Source organism: Myodes glareolus, chromosome 4 (assembly GCF_982192425.1).
Source record: "Myodes glareolus chromosome 4, mMyoGla1.1, whole genome shotgun sequence".
In the NCBI taxonomy this organism is placed as follows: Eukaryota; Metazoa; Chordata; class Mammalia; order Rodentia; family Cricetidae; genus Myodes; species Myodes glareolus.
The window spans coordinates 101,555,581-101,569,435 of record NC_142029.1 but is presented as its reverse complement, the minus strand read 5'-3'; the positions used below and the strand labels follow the sequence as shown (position 1 = coordinate 101,569,435).

The following is a 13,855-nucleotide window of genomic DNA, read 5'->3' as shown; positions in this document are numbered from 1 at the left end:
TAATAGCCTGTTAATAGTATAAGCTCTCCAAGTTTCAGACCCATGTCTTCCCACTCTTTTGTGCACTCCAAGTACCAAACACCAGCCTGCTCCTGACTGGGAACTTAATATACACCACACATCTTCGAGGTGATGCCTTTTACCCTCAGAAAAGCTGATGATGGACACACTACAAACTCTAATGTTTGATGAGCCACAATTTCCATTCCTGTATGTTGCAAAATTCACAAAGTATTTCATTCCTTAGACATTCTTCACCAGTATCACCTTAGACTTTTAAGGAAATTAATTTTTAAAAAGTACAGGAAATTCAATTTTTTAATATGCCAAGAGTTAAATAAATGTAGTAAGTACATACATGTGGAAAATAGTCATGTATGAATATATTATAAACATTTTGTGTTAGATACATGTTTCTATGAGGCTATCAACAGTCTCATAAGGCATCTGGCAAACTATTACATAATTCTAACAGAGTTTGATTTTTTTGTTTCTCTGTTTTTGTTTGTTTTGTATTGAGAAAGAAGCCAATATAGAAGATATTCAGGGTTAGTTTCATTAAAATTTCTCTTATAGTGTGAACAAGGGTAAAGCAATATTTATACTAGCTTATTATTAGCATTAACTAATCCATAACTATTATAAGTATATATTTTGCCCTTTACCCCACAAATGTATGTACTAATGTTGCTTCAAATATTCTTTGTACCATCTCATTCTGAAACAAACTCTTACTCAAAAGTGCCTTATGTTGGGATAGATCAGTGCTCAAGTTAAATTTCCAGATTATACTCAAATTATTAGTGATATGGCCTTCTCAAAAAATAACTATAAGATGCGAAATATTTATTGTGATGGGTCATTTCTTTGCTGTCTAAAATAAAATTGATCACAGTTTATTATAAACATTGAAATCTGCCCCAACATCAGATGTCTACAGAACACCAGTGAGCACAGAACACATGCCTTCACAGCTCTGAACTTCACTAAGAGGTTTGATTCTGGTGACATTCCAGCAGGTCTTAGTTTCCAACCCAAATAAATTCATTGTTCCCACGATTGTGCGATACCAGTAGGCTATGATTACCTATAAAAGAGAAGATGGAAGAAAACATATTTTGATCACAAAGACAGCTTCTCTAAAATGATGGTTGCTTTAACATTATAAACCTAAGCAAATTTATTTGAGAAAAACTTTGAAGTTATATATTAGTAACATTTACATATATTAGTCAATTTAATTGTAGTAATATAACCACACAACCAAATATAAGAATATAACTCTGAATTTCTTTATTATTAAGACACATCATTTAAAAAACTGCGGTACAATGGAGTAACAGCTCCAGGGGATTAAAAACTGGACCAGGGCCAAGACTGAAGCAACTGGTTCTTTTCAACCCGAATCCTAAGTTTGAAGGTTCTGAAGCAAGAGAGGAAAATAAAAACAGAAAACAATAAAATAACACAAAATGCTCTATCTGGAATTTTTAACTTGGTGAATTTTTTATAAAAGGTATGAGAATTGTTGGTAGAAAGTAAAAAAAGAATTTCAAAAAAGAAACACATGAATCTGACACTTAATATTGGGAGTCACCTTGTCATCCCTCTGCACTGACAGCATGGAGCTGCACTTACTCAATGACGCACAACTCTGAACAACCTCATAATTTTCTTTCTCAGTCCAAACTATAGAGTTATAATTTTGTCTTAAAAATTACACAGTGAAAATTTTAACATTTTTATTCTTGTGACTTTTGCCATGCCTGTACAAAAAATACCGCATTATATGTATGTGCTAAATCTAAAATTATATTTCTCTTGGTATGAACTTTGGCATAGTAAGGAAAGCATATCTTTGGAGTCAAATTTTAACTCAAACTCTGTCTCTGGGGCTGGAGAGATATCTCAGTGGTTAAGAAAACATACTGCTTTTTCCAGAGAACTACAGTTCCATTCCCAGCACCCATGGTAGGGAACGAACAATCACCTATAATTCCATCTACAAGGATCAGATGCCCCTCCCCCCCTGAACTCTATGGGCACCTTCACTCGCACATCTATAAACCATACACTTACACATAATTAAAAATAAAATAAATCTGATTTAAAAACACATTCTCACTCTGCACTTTGTAATTTCCATGTTTCTGAGTGAACTTTCAGTCGTCAAACATCAGCTTGTGTTTCAAGTGAACCTAACAATAACCACGTTTAACCATGAAAGGGGTGAGAGAACTTCTGTGTAAAAGGCTGGCATAGAATAAACATGAAATAGATTTAATCTTCTCAAAAAATAGTTCTAAACTTACATTTTTAACCCGCACATTAGATATTGACAATATAAACACAAAAAGTGAGAACACACAAAACTGTGATATTGTGTAGTCATGGCCTTCCACATTTTTCATCATCTCAAGATGGAAATACAACTCAGAACAAACCCCAAGCTTCAGGACTTGGCCATGCCATCATGTTTTAACAAGCAATTTATCACATTTTCACAATGAATTTAAGGCATCAAGAGGGAAACTAAAAATACAGTAAACCTTCAATAAAGCTATGAAGATCTTTGCAGCAAGCAAAGTGTGAGTGTTTCACAGGTAGACTCACCCTAACCCATATAACACTAAGCTATTAACTAAAACATACATATTAAAACATGCATACATCTCACAAGTAGCATCTGCCCTCCTGTAACCCAAAGTCCCCACTGCCGTGGCATCTGTGGACTAAGTCATACATGTGTTCCACTTCTAGTTACCTTCTGTGGTAACCTCAGGTCCCCATATCTGAAGCCCAGATTCCCTGGTGCACTCCAAGGAAGCCCTCCTCTTCCCCTGCCCATTAGGGCTCTAAGACGGTCAGTTGGAGATCTACGTTAAATGCTTGCGCACCGTGCAGGCAAATCTCACCTTTGTCTCTCTCTCTCTGCACTCTAACCTCAATTTCTGAGGAACTTCTGGGAAAATCTTTTAGCTACATAAAAGCCCCTTCATATGTTGAAAGCTTCATTTTGGCTCAGCTGAGCATGGATGACTTCTATACCCCAATAGCACATCACCACTGAGTGACCCCAAGACTGAATCACAAGCACAAACCCAGAAGATTCAAATCTTCGAAAGTGGGTGGCAGTCAGTAAGGATCCAAATACCCACCCAACAACAGCAGCACAGATATCTATACCAAACGACCCAGGCAATGGCCTAACCACAGATGCCCAATAACATGAAGAACCAATACAGTATTCCCGTAGTCATTTTCTTTGAGAAAAACAATTTAGAAGACCCACAGTACAATAAACACAAAGTATCATTTATAAATATGTACAAAGAATTCAAAGGGAGTATGAATAAACACCTAAATGAAAACCAATACAACACAAACAGTTGTTAAAATAAGACAATTTTAGATATGAAAGATAGGATTCAATGAAGATTCTGATTTATTACTTTTATTATTTTAGAATTTCATATATGTATATAATTTGTTTTGAGAAAATTCACTTCCCATTCTCACTCTTATGATTTCTTCCCTTTTCTCAATACCTCTCCTACCCTACCAACCTCGTGTGCTCTTTTTAAAAACCCACTCAGTTCACTTGCTGATTCTAGTTCTGAATAAATCTAATTCATCACATAAATGGACTCAAGAACAGAAACCACATGGCCTTCCACTGGATACAGAAAAAGCCATTGACAAACTTCAAAAGCCCTCAAGCAAGCACCATGAAGGCTTCCAAAGGACGGAGGCAACCAATGTTTCTACCCAGTTATGATGCCTAAGAACCAACCATATCAATGACCATAATGGCATGACAACTCTAAGGGTGCAGTGGTGTCACTAGCACTTCTATAATTGGACTGAAAGCTGCTCAACAGGAAGGAAATCAAGCCTAGCACTGAAACCTATGTAACTACTTAGTGCTAATGAAGTCATGGATATTGGATGAGAGCCTACAACCATTACTTTAATAAAAACCAGCATAATCCCTAATGATGACTTGTCTTTATAACCACAGATATATGTCGTCTTCACCCCTCATCAAGGAAACTTCTCTTTACAAAGGAAGGAGACCATCAAGGAAACTTCTCTTTGAAAAGGAAGGAGACCTACAGAAAACTATAACCATTCCAAATGCAGAGCTGTGGAGCTCAGTTTTAAAGGATCCATCTATAAACCTTACCACACCCTAAGGCTCTGGGAACTTTGCAGTAAAGGGAAACAGAAAGATTGTAAGAGCCAGAAGATCAGAGAGATTGTTGTGAGATTATGTCTCATAGTGAAGTCAGAAGTTCCATCCATAAAAGCACTAACATAACTGCCCAAACATGAGCGAAACAAGGTAATAGCAATAAACATACCAAAGTGGATGTGAGCAGGCTCAGGAGGCCTCCACGTACACATCTAAAGAATGTTGAAAGTGGAAGGAAAAGTCTTTCCCAGGAACAAGCACACCAACTACTTATCCAATACCAAACAGTTAAAAATCATACATGCAGGTAACATTATATAGACTTCACAGGTTATATATAGGATTATATATAGGTAAGGGTATGTGCATGTGTGCATACACGTATGTGCACATATATGTATGCAATAACAGTAAAAGAGAGGACATGAATTTGAAAGAGAGCAAGGGGAGGTATGTGGGGGCATTTGAAGGAAAGAAAGGGAAAGAAGAAATATAATTATATTATTATCTCAAAAATAAATAAAAAGATACCCAGGCCACCTCCACTGCATGGTGTGGCATTGGGCTACAATGAACAAATACATGATGGAGAGGTGGAAAAGATAGAAAAAAGGAAAGGTGCACACACTGTGAAGAGAGGCAGAACTGAAAACACAATGGCAGTGACAGGTGAGAGAGTGGGCTGAGGGTGACACGCTGTCATCGCCCAGTAGGGTCAACAAAGTGGTGTGCAGCAGCAGCCTGGAGCTTATGCAGACACAGACTCAGTTCCCGAGGCCACCCTGACTCAGGATCCCCCTGGATCTGGACAACAATGGAGGTCTGAGATGAGAAAAGTTTCACTTTCCAGACTGAACCTCCTCAGAGGACCACTGTGGTCCATGATGCCACCACCGGCCATGTTGGTGTCTATGGTCCATGCTGCTGCCCAAGGCTGCAATGAAGCCTTGTGAATGTATGTTATCTGTGCCACTGCCTGAGGTCTTGGTGATGTCTGTCAGAAACCACCTTGCGGGGGAGGGGCAACCACATTTTTGGGATGACTTCTGCCATGGTCCTAGCCATGGCTGGTTCTTACATTCCCGGTTAGGGGCATGTAGGTTAGAAACATTAGGTAGCAGGAAGAGATAAGAAAGAATCACAAAGACACAGGATAGTAACGAGAGAGCAACTCAGTGAATGCTGAATGCTAAATTCACTAGTGTTTATTTTCTGTACATTTTTATACCCCAATACAAAATGGGGGGAAGAAGACAAAAGACTGTTTTAACATGATACAAAGGACAAACAGAACAGTTACTTGCCCCAATACTTGAGACATCAAACCATTAATTCTTGAGAAAAGTGTTTAATGCTTAGAGCAGTTAAACACTCTAGACCAAGTATCTCCTGCAGGCAGTTACTCCCTAAGTCAAAGCTCACATTTCAAAAGAAGCCACAGAATTATGCTTGAATTCTCTAACCTTAGTCAGGGTACAGTGGTTCTATCTCTATTGGCCATCTTAATGTCCAAAACACCAAGCAACCATACCCTACGTCAGCGTGTGTAGCCATACTTGTTGTCAAGAACCTTGAAAGAGCAAAATAAGCTCAAACTCTCTGACCTTCAGATAAGGTGGGATACGCTCACATTTTGGGGCCTCCACAGATGTCCTTGGGCTTTGCCACATCAGTGGGCCATCTGGATATGTGTGTATACCCAACCACCTGAGTTCATGTCGAGGCTGTGACCCTTACAGCCACTGAGAGCCATGGGTGAGCCAGTGGTCCTGATAAGGTCATGGACGTCGTTGATGCCTGTGGTCTGGGCTGCTGCCTGAATATGTGTTAATATCCGAGGACCTTTGTTGAGCTGTCACTGTCACATGTGCCAGCATGGTGTGGACACCCAGGAGAGCTGTTTCTACCCCTCACATGTTGCAACATGGCTCTTCACAGTTAATGGCTTCTGGCTGAGTTGAGTACATGGGAAGAAAGACTAACCTTCCTTTGGGGGACTGACCGCTAGGAGTTTGACCAAGTTCCAGTGAGTGTATAAAAAATGGACTTGGTTTTGGGAATGTGGGGGCAGGAATGAGTGGTATACATAAAAGGACAGGGAAGTGAGGGCAATCAGGGTGCATAATGTAAGATACCCAAATAATCAACTTTTTTTTTAAAGTAAAACAAAAAAATCTTGGAGAGACTAGGGATATAAGGATTATATCCCAAAGACCTACAGACAACCACATGCTAAATAAAAAAAAATTCAAACCCTTTCTACCAAAATGAGGAAAAAGACAAAAATGTACATAGTCTCTACTTCTGTTCAATATAGTGCTTAAAGTCTTATTTAGAGCAATAAGACAAGAAAAGGTTAAAGGGGGTTGCAAATAGGAAATAAACTATAAACTATCAAATAATAATATCTAATAGTTATCAAAAATAATGATATCAGAATATCCTTATTTGCAAATTATATGATTCTATACATGAAAGACCCAAAAGATGCCAGCTGAAAAGTCCTAGAGCTGACAAATGAATTCATTAAAGTAACAAGATATAAAATTAATACACAAACATTAGTAGTTTTCCTATATACCAAAGGCACGCATACTAAGAAAGAAATCAGGAGACACACCCCATTCACATTATCCTCACAAAAAATATTTTGGACCAAATCTAAGCAAGGAAACAAAAAATATTTACAATAAAAACTTTAAACATTTGAAAAATTGAAGTAGATACTAAAATATGGACAGACCTCTTATAATCACTGATTGATAGGATTAATGTTATGAAATGGCCATCATAATAAAAGCAATCTGCAGAGTCATTGTGATCCCATGAAAATTCTACTGCATATAGCTGGCCAGAAGGCAAGCCTCCTATAGGCAGGATGCTCCAACAACCCCCATCAATCAGACCCTCTAATCTATAAGTCCCACTCTGCCCCCAAACCCACCCATCCCCTGCCACCTCAGTGACTCTTTGAGACACAGACTGTGACTACATAGAGCTGACCAAGAAGTGAAGGAACAACCCCCAAGCTGGACATCCCAATCTGTAGACCCTAGTCCCCAAGGCAAAACCCCAGGACTCTCCCAGAAATGCCTCAACTACACAAGCTTGTCAGTGAGCAAACCTCCTGCAGGCAAACTCCTCCAACACCCCGCATCAGACCCTGTAATCTACAAGTCCCACTCCACTCTCATACCCAACCATCCCGGAGTCCTAAGCAGCTCCCTGAGACAAACAGCAACTGCACAGAGCAGACCAAGAAAGGATCCCTGAGACACAGACACTGACTACAAGGATACGACCAAGAGACAAAGTCAGTGCCTGCACCAATTGGAGGAAGAGACGGACAGGCATCAATGCAAGAATATATTCTACAACCTAAAAAGCAAAGTGAAAGCACCAGAAACGGGTGGTCCTACAACATGAGACTGAAATCCTAACCTAGAAGAAGCAGAAGAAAACAACCTTAAAAATAACTTTATAAATATGATAGAGATCCCTAAATAGGAAATGAAAATTTTCCTTAAAGAAATGAAAGAAAATACAAAAAAAAATGGAAGAAAACAATAAATCTCTTAAAGAGAGCTAAGAAAACCAATGAAAAAGCAAACAGGAGAAGCAAACAGTTCAAGAATTGAAAACTGAAGTAAAAGGCAACAAAGAAAACACAAACTGACAGAATTCTGGAAATGAAAAATATAAGTAAATGAACAAAAACTACAGATGCAAGCATATCAAACAGAATAAAAGAGATGGAAGACAGAAATTCAGGTATTTATTATATGATAGAGAAAATATACTCATCAGTAAAAGAAAATGTTAAATATAACAAATTCTTACAACAAAACATCTAGGAAATCTGGAACACCATGAATAATAGGGAAAGAAGATGGAGAAGAACTCCAGCTCAAAGGCACAGAAAATATATTCAACAAAATCAGAGAAAATTTTCCCAACCTAAGAAAGGCTATTTCTGTGAAGGTACAAGATGCATAAAGAACACCAAATAGACTGGGCCCATAAAAAAGCCCTCTTGTGACATAATAATCAAAACACTAAACCATACAGAAAAAAAGAATATTAAGAGTTGCAAAGGAAAAAGGCTAAGTAAGCAACATATAAAGGTGAACCTATCAAAATTACACTTGATTTTTCAATGGAAATCCTGAAAACCAGAAAGTCCTAGACAGATGTATTCCAGACACTAAGAGACCATGGATGCAAGCCCATTCTACTATACCCAGTAAAGTTTCAGTCACCATAGACAGAGAAAATAACATATTTAATGACAAAACCAGATTTAAACTATAACTATCCACACATCCAGTCTTACAGACTTACTAAAACTTACTAGAAAAAAAACTCCAACCCAATGAATGTAGCTGGACTCATGAAAATACAGGAACCAGATAACCCCGCACAAGCAAAACCCAAAGAAGGAAAGCACACAAACACTACCACTGGGGGGAAAAAAAAACAGGATTTAACAATCACTGGTCATTAGTATATTTATATGTCTATATAGATATATAGATAGAGAGAGAAGAAACTCGCTTGGAAGCCTGCAAGAGACCCTGCTCCCGTGCTGAGGGGAACCAGAGAGATGAGCAAGTGGCCACACTGCCGAACATCGTGAAGTGCCACTCTCTGTGACAGTCCTGGCAGGGGTGGGGGAAGGACTGAATCCAGGTCCCCTCCAATTCCCTAAGCTTTTCTGACCAACCAGAAGAGTGTGTTCCTGCTGCTGGTTTTTTTAAATCCCATTCCACCCTGACCACAAGCCCATATTTTAGTCTGCAAGGTCCTTGGAACCTCCAACACAGCCTGCTTCAGGGCTGAGGGGATCTGAGAGCTAGCTCCAATGCTGAGAGGACCTAAGAGAGGGAAAACCAAGAAAAACTCCCAAGTACAGTCACCCACAGCAAAGATTGGACCAAGATGCCAAGACTCTACTGGCCTCATTAGAAGGAAGAGATGGGTAGGCACCAATGCAAGAATTCCTCCAACATCCTAAAAAGCTACATGATAACACCAGAATCCAGTGAACACACAGTAGGAAGATTTGAACATCCTAACCCAGAAGAAGTAGAAGAAAACGACTTTAAACATAAACTTATGAAAATGATGGAGACCCTTACGCAGGAACTGAAAAACTCACTTAAAGAAATGGAAGAGAAGACAAACAAAAAAATTAGAAGAAATTTAAAAATCCCTCAAAGATACCCAAGAAAACCAATAAAAAGCAATCAAACAGGTAAAGTAAACAGTTCAAGACTTGAAGACCAAAATGGAGGCAATAAAAAAAAAACATAAACCGAGGGAAGGCTGGGTATGGAAAATGTGGGTAAATGAACAGGAACTAGAGAGACAAGTATAACCATCAGAATACAAGAGATAGAAGAATCTCAGACACTGAAGATATCATAGAGGAAATAGACTCATTGATCAAAGAAAACATTAAATCCAATAAATTCTTAACCCAAAACATCCAGGAAATCTGAGACACCATGAAAAGACCAAACCTAAGAATAATAGGCATAGAAGAAGGAGAACTCCAGCTCAAAGGCCCAGAAAATATATTCAACAAAATTATAGAAGAAAACTTTACCAACCTAAAGAAGGATATTCCTATGAAGATACAAGAAGCTTACAGAACACAAAATAGAATGGATCAAAAGAAATTCCCTCACCATAGAATAATCAAAACACAAAACATACAGAATAAAGAAAGAATATTAAGAACTGCAAAGGAAAAAGGTCAAGTAACATATAAAGGGAAACCTATCAGAATTACTCCTGATTTCTCTATGGAAACCATGAAAGTCAGAAGGTCTTGGACAGATGTACTGAAGACACCAAGAGACCATGGATGCATGCCCAGACCACTATACCCAGCCAAGTTTTCTTTCACCATCAATGGAGAAAACAAGATATTCTAAGACAAAAACAGATTTAAAAAATATGTATCCACAAACCCAGCCTTACAGAAAGTACTAGAAGGAAAACCTCAACCCAAGGAAGCCAACAACACCCACAATAGCACAGACATCTGTGGATAACCCTCTACCAATACAACTCAAGAGAAACACACAAACACTACCACCAAAAAATATCCAGAGTTAACAATCACTCGTCATTAATATCACTTAATATCAATAGACTCAATTCACCTATAAGAAGGCAGAGGTTAAGGGAATGGATACAAAAACAAGATCCAACATTCTTCTGTTTACAAGAAACACACCTCAACCTCAAAGACACACTACCTCAAGAGTAAGGGGTGGGAAAAGATTTCCCAATCAAACGGACCTAAGAAACAAGCAGGAGTGGCTATAAAAATATCTAACAAAATTGATTTCAAACTAAAATCCATCAGAAGAGAAGGATAAGGACACTTTATACTCATAACAGGAACAATTCATCAATATGATATCTCAGCCTGAATATTTATGCCCCTAATATAAAAACACCCACATATGTAAAAGAAACATTACTAAAACTCAAATCACACATCAAACCCCACTCACTAATAGTAGGAGATTTCAACACTCTTCTCTTGCCAATGGACAGGACAACCAGACAGAAACTTAACAGAGAAATAAGAGAACTAACAGATGTAATGAACCAAATGGACCTAACAGACATATAGAGCATTTCACCCAAACAGGAAAGAATATATCTTCTTCCCAGCACCTCATGGAACCTTCTCAAAAATTGATTACATACTTGGTAACAAAGCAAACATCCACAGATACAAAAAGGTTAGAGTCTTATCAGATCACCTTGGAGTAAAGTTAGAATTTATTAATACTACTTCCCCCAGAAAGCCTACAAACTCATGCAAACTGAACAATCAACTGGGTAAAGAAAGAAATAAAGAAAGAAATTAAAGTCTTCCTTGAATTCAAATAAAATGAAGGCAAAACATACCCAAACTAATGGGACACTTTGAAAGCGGTACTAAGAGGAAAGTTCACAGCACTAAGTACTCACATAAAGAAAACTGAGAAAGCTCACATTAGTGACTTAACAGCACACCTGAAAGCTCTAGAAAAAAAGAAGCAGACTCACTCAGGAGGAGTAGAAGACTGGAAATAATCAAACTGAGGGCTGAAATCAACAAAATAGAAACACAGAAAACAATCCAAAGAATCAATGAAACAAAGAGCTGGTTCTTTGAGAAAATCAACAAGATTGACAAACCTCTATCCAAACTAATCAAAAAGCATAGAGAGAACACTCAAATTAACAAGATCAGAAATAAAAAGGGGGACATAACAACAGACACTGACCATTCTTTGGATATATACCCAAAAGTGGTATTGCTGGGTCTTGAGGAAGGTTGTTTCCTAATTTTCTGAGAAATCACCACATTAATATCCAAAGGGTCTGTACCAGCTTGCATTCCCACCAGCAATGCAGACGTGTTCCCTTTAAACCACAACCTCTCCAGCATAAGTTGTCGTCAATATTTTTGATCTTGGCCATTCTTACAGGTGTGAAATGGAATCTCAGAGATGTTTTAATTTGCATTTCTCTGATGGTTAAGGATGTTGAGCATTTCCTTAAGTGTCTTTCAGCCATTTTAAATTCCTCTGATGAGACTTCCCTGTTTAGGTCTGTACCCCATCTTTTATTGGATTACTTGTTCTTTAATGACCAATTTCTTGAATTCTTTGTATACTTTGGAGATCAGTCCTCTGTGTGGGGTTGGTGAAGATCTTTTCCCATTTTGTAGGATGTTGTTTTGTCTTGTTGACTGTGTCCTTTACTTTACATAAGGTTTTCAGTTTCAGGAGATCCCATTTATTAGTTGTTTCTCTCAGAGTCCATGCTGCTGGGGTCATATTTAGGTCTCCTGTGCCAATGCATTCAAGTGTACTTCCCACTTTCTCTTCTATGATGTTCAGTGTGATTGACTTTATGTTGAGGTCTTCCAATACATTTGAACTTGAGTTGATAGATATGGATCTATTTTCATTCTTCTACATACATGTTGATATCCAGTTATGCCAGCATCATTTGTTGAATATGCTTTCTTTTTTCCATTTAAGATTTTTTGCTTCTTTGTCAAAAATCAGGTGTTCAAAGGTGTGTGGAGTATTATCTGGGTCTTTAATTCACTTCCATTGGTCCTCCTGTCTTTTTTTTTTTATGACAATGCCAAGCTGTTGACAGTACTGTAGCTCTGTAGTAGAGTTTGAAGTCAGGGATTGTGAAGCCTCCAGATGTTCTTTTATTGTACAGGATTGTTTTGGCTATTCTGGGTTTTTTGCTTTTCCGTATGAAGTTGAGTATCATTCTTTTGAGGTCTGTAAAGAATTTTCCTGGGATTTTGATGGGCATTACGTTGAATGTGTAGATTACTTTTAGTAAGATTGCCATTTATATTACGTTAATTCTACCTACCCAAGAGCAGGGGAGAGATTTCCACTTTCTGGTGTCTTCTTCAATTTTTTCAGAGATTTAAAGTTCTTGTCATACTTCCACTTGTTTGGTTAGAGATACTCCAAGATATTTTATGCTATTTGTGACTATTGTAAAGGGTAATGTTTCTCTGATTCCTTTCTTAGCCCATTTATCATCTGTGTACAGGAGGGCTACTGATTTTTTTTTGAGTTAATCTTGTATCCTGCTACATTACTGAAAATGTTTATGAGTTGTAGAAATTCCTTGGTAGAATTTTTGGGATCGCTTATGTAAACTGTCATATCGTCAGAAAACAGTGAGAGTTTGACTTCTTCTTTTCCAATCTGAGTCCCCTTGATCTCCTTTTGGTGTCTTATTGCTCTAGTTAGGACCTCAAGAACTATATTGAATAGATGTGGAGAGAGTGGACAACCTTGTCTTGTTTCTGATTTCAGTGTGACCGTTGGGAGTTTCTCTCCATTTAGTTTGATGTTGGCTGTTGGCTTGCTGTATATTGCCTTTATTATGTTTAGGTATGTTCCTTGTATCCCTGTTCTCTCCAAGACCTTTATCATGAAGGGATGTTGTATTTTATCAAAAGCTTTTTCAGAATCTAATAAGATAATCATGTGTTTTTTTTATTTTTCAGCTTGTTTATATGGTGGACTAAGCTGACAGATTTTCATATGTTGAAACATCCCTGCATCTCTGGGATGAAGCCAACTTGATAACGGTAGATGATGTTTCTAATGTGTTCTTGGATTCGATTTGCCAGTATTTTATTTAGTATTTTTGTGTCAATGTTCATGAGTGAGATTGGTATGTAATTCTCTTTCTGAGTAATGCCTTTCTGTGATTTGGGTATCAGGGTAATTGTAGCCTCATAAAAGTTTGGCAATGTTCCTCCCATTTCTATTGTGTGGCATAGTTTAAGGGATATTGGTATTAGTTATTCTTTGAAAGTCTTGTAGAATTCTGAGCTGAAACCATCGGACCCTGGCTATTTTTGTTGGAAGGTTTTGATGACTGTTTCTATTTCTTCAGCAGTTAAAGGTCTATTTAATTTGCTTATGTGGTCTTGATTTAATTTTGGTAAGTGATATTTACCCAGAGAGTTGTCCATTTCCTTTAAGTTTTCTAACTTTTCTCTGTAATTCCTCCATGTCTGTTGTTATGCCCCCTTTTCACTTCTGATTTTGTTAATTTGGATGTTCTCTCTCTGCCTTTTGGTTAGTTTGGATAAAGATTTGC

General features: G+C 37.8%; 1 protein-coding gene across 1 annotated transcript in view; it reads right to left on the bottom strand.

The window, feature by feature from the left end:
• Window positions 1-13,855, bottom strand: part of Dpy19l2 (dpy-19 like 2) — a 110,479-nt gene that overhangs the window by 74,265 nt on the left and 22,359 nt on the right. Inside the window, exon 5 of the mRNA XM_048446638.3 lies at window positions 967-1,087. Coding sequence (XP_048302595.2) covers window positions 967-1,087 — 121 coding nt within the window. The remainder of the gene's footprint in view (window positions 1-966; window positions 1,088-13,855) is intronic.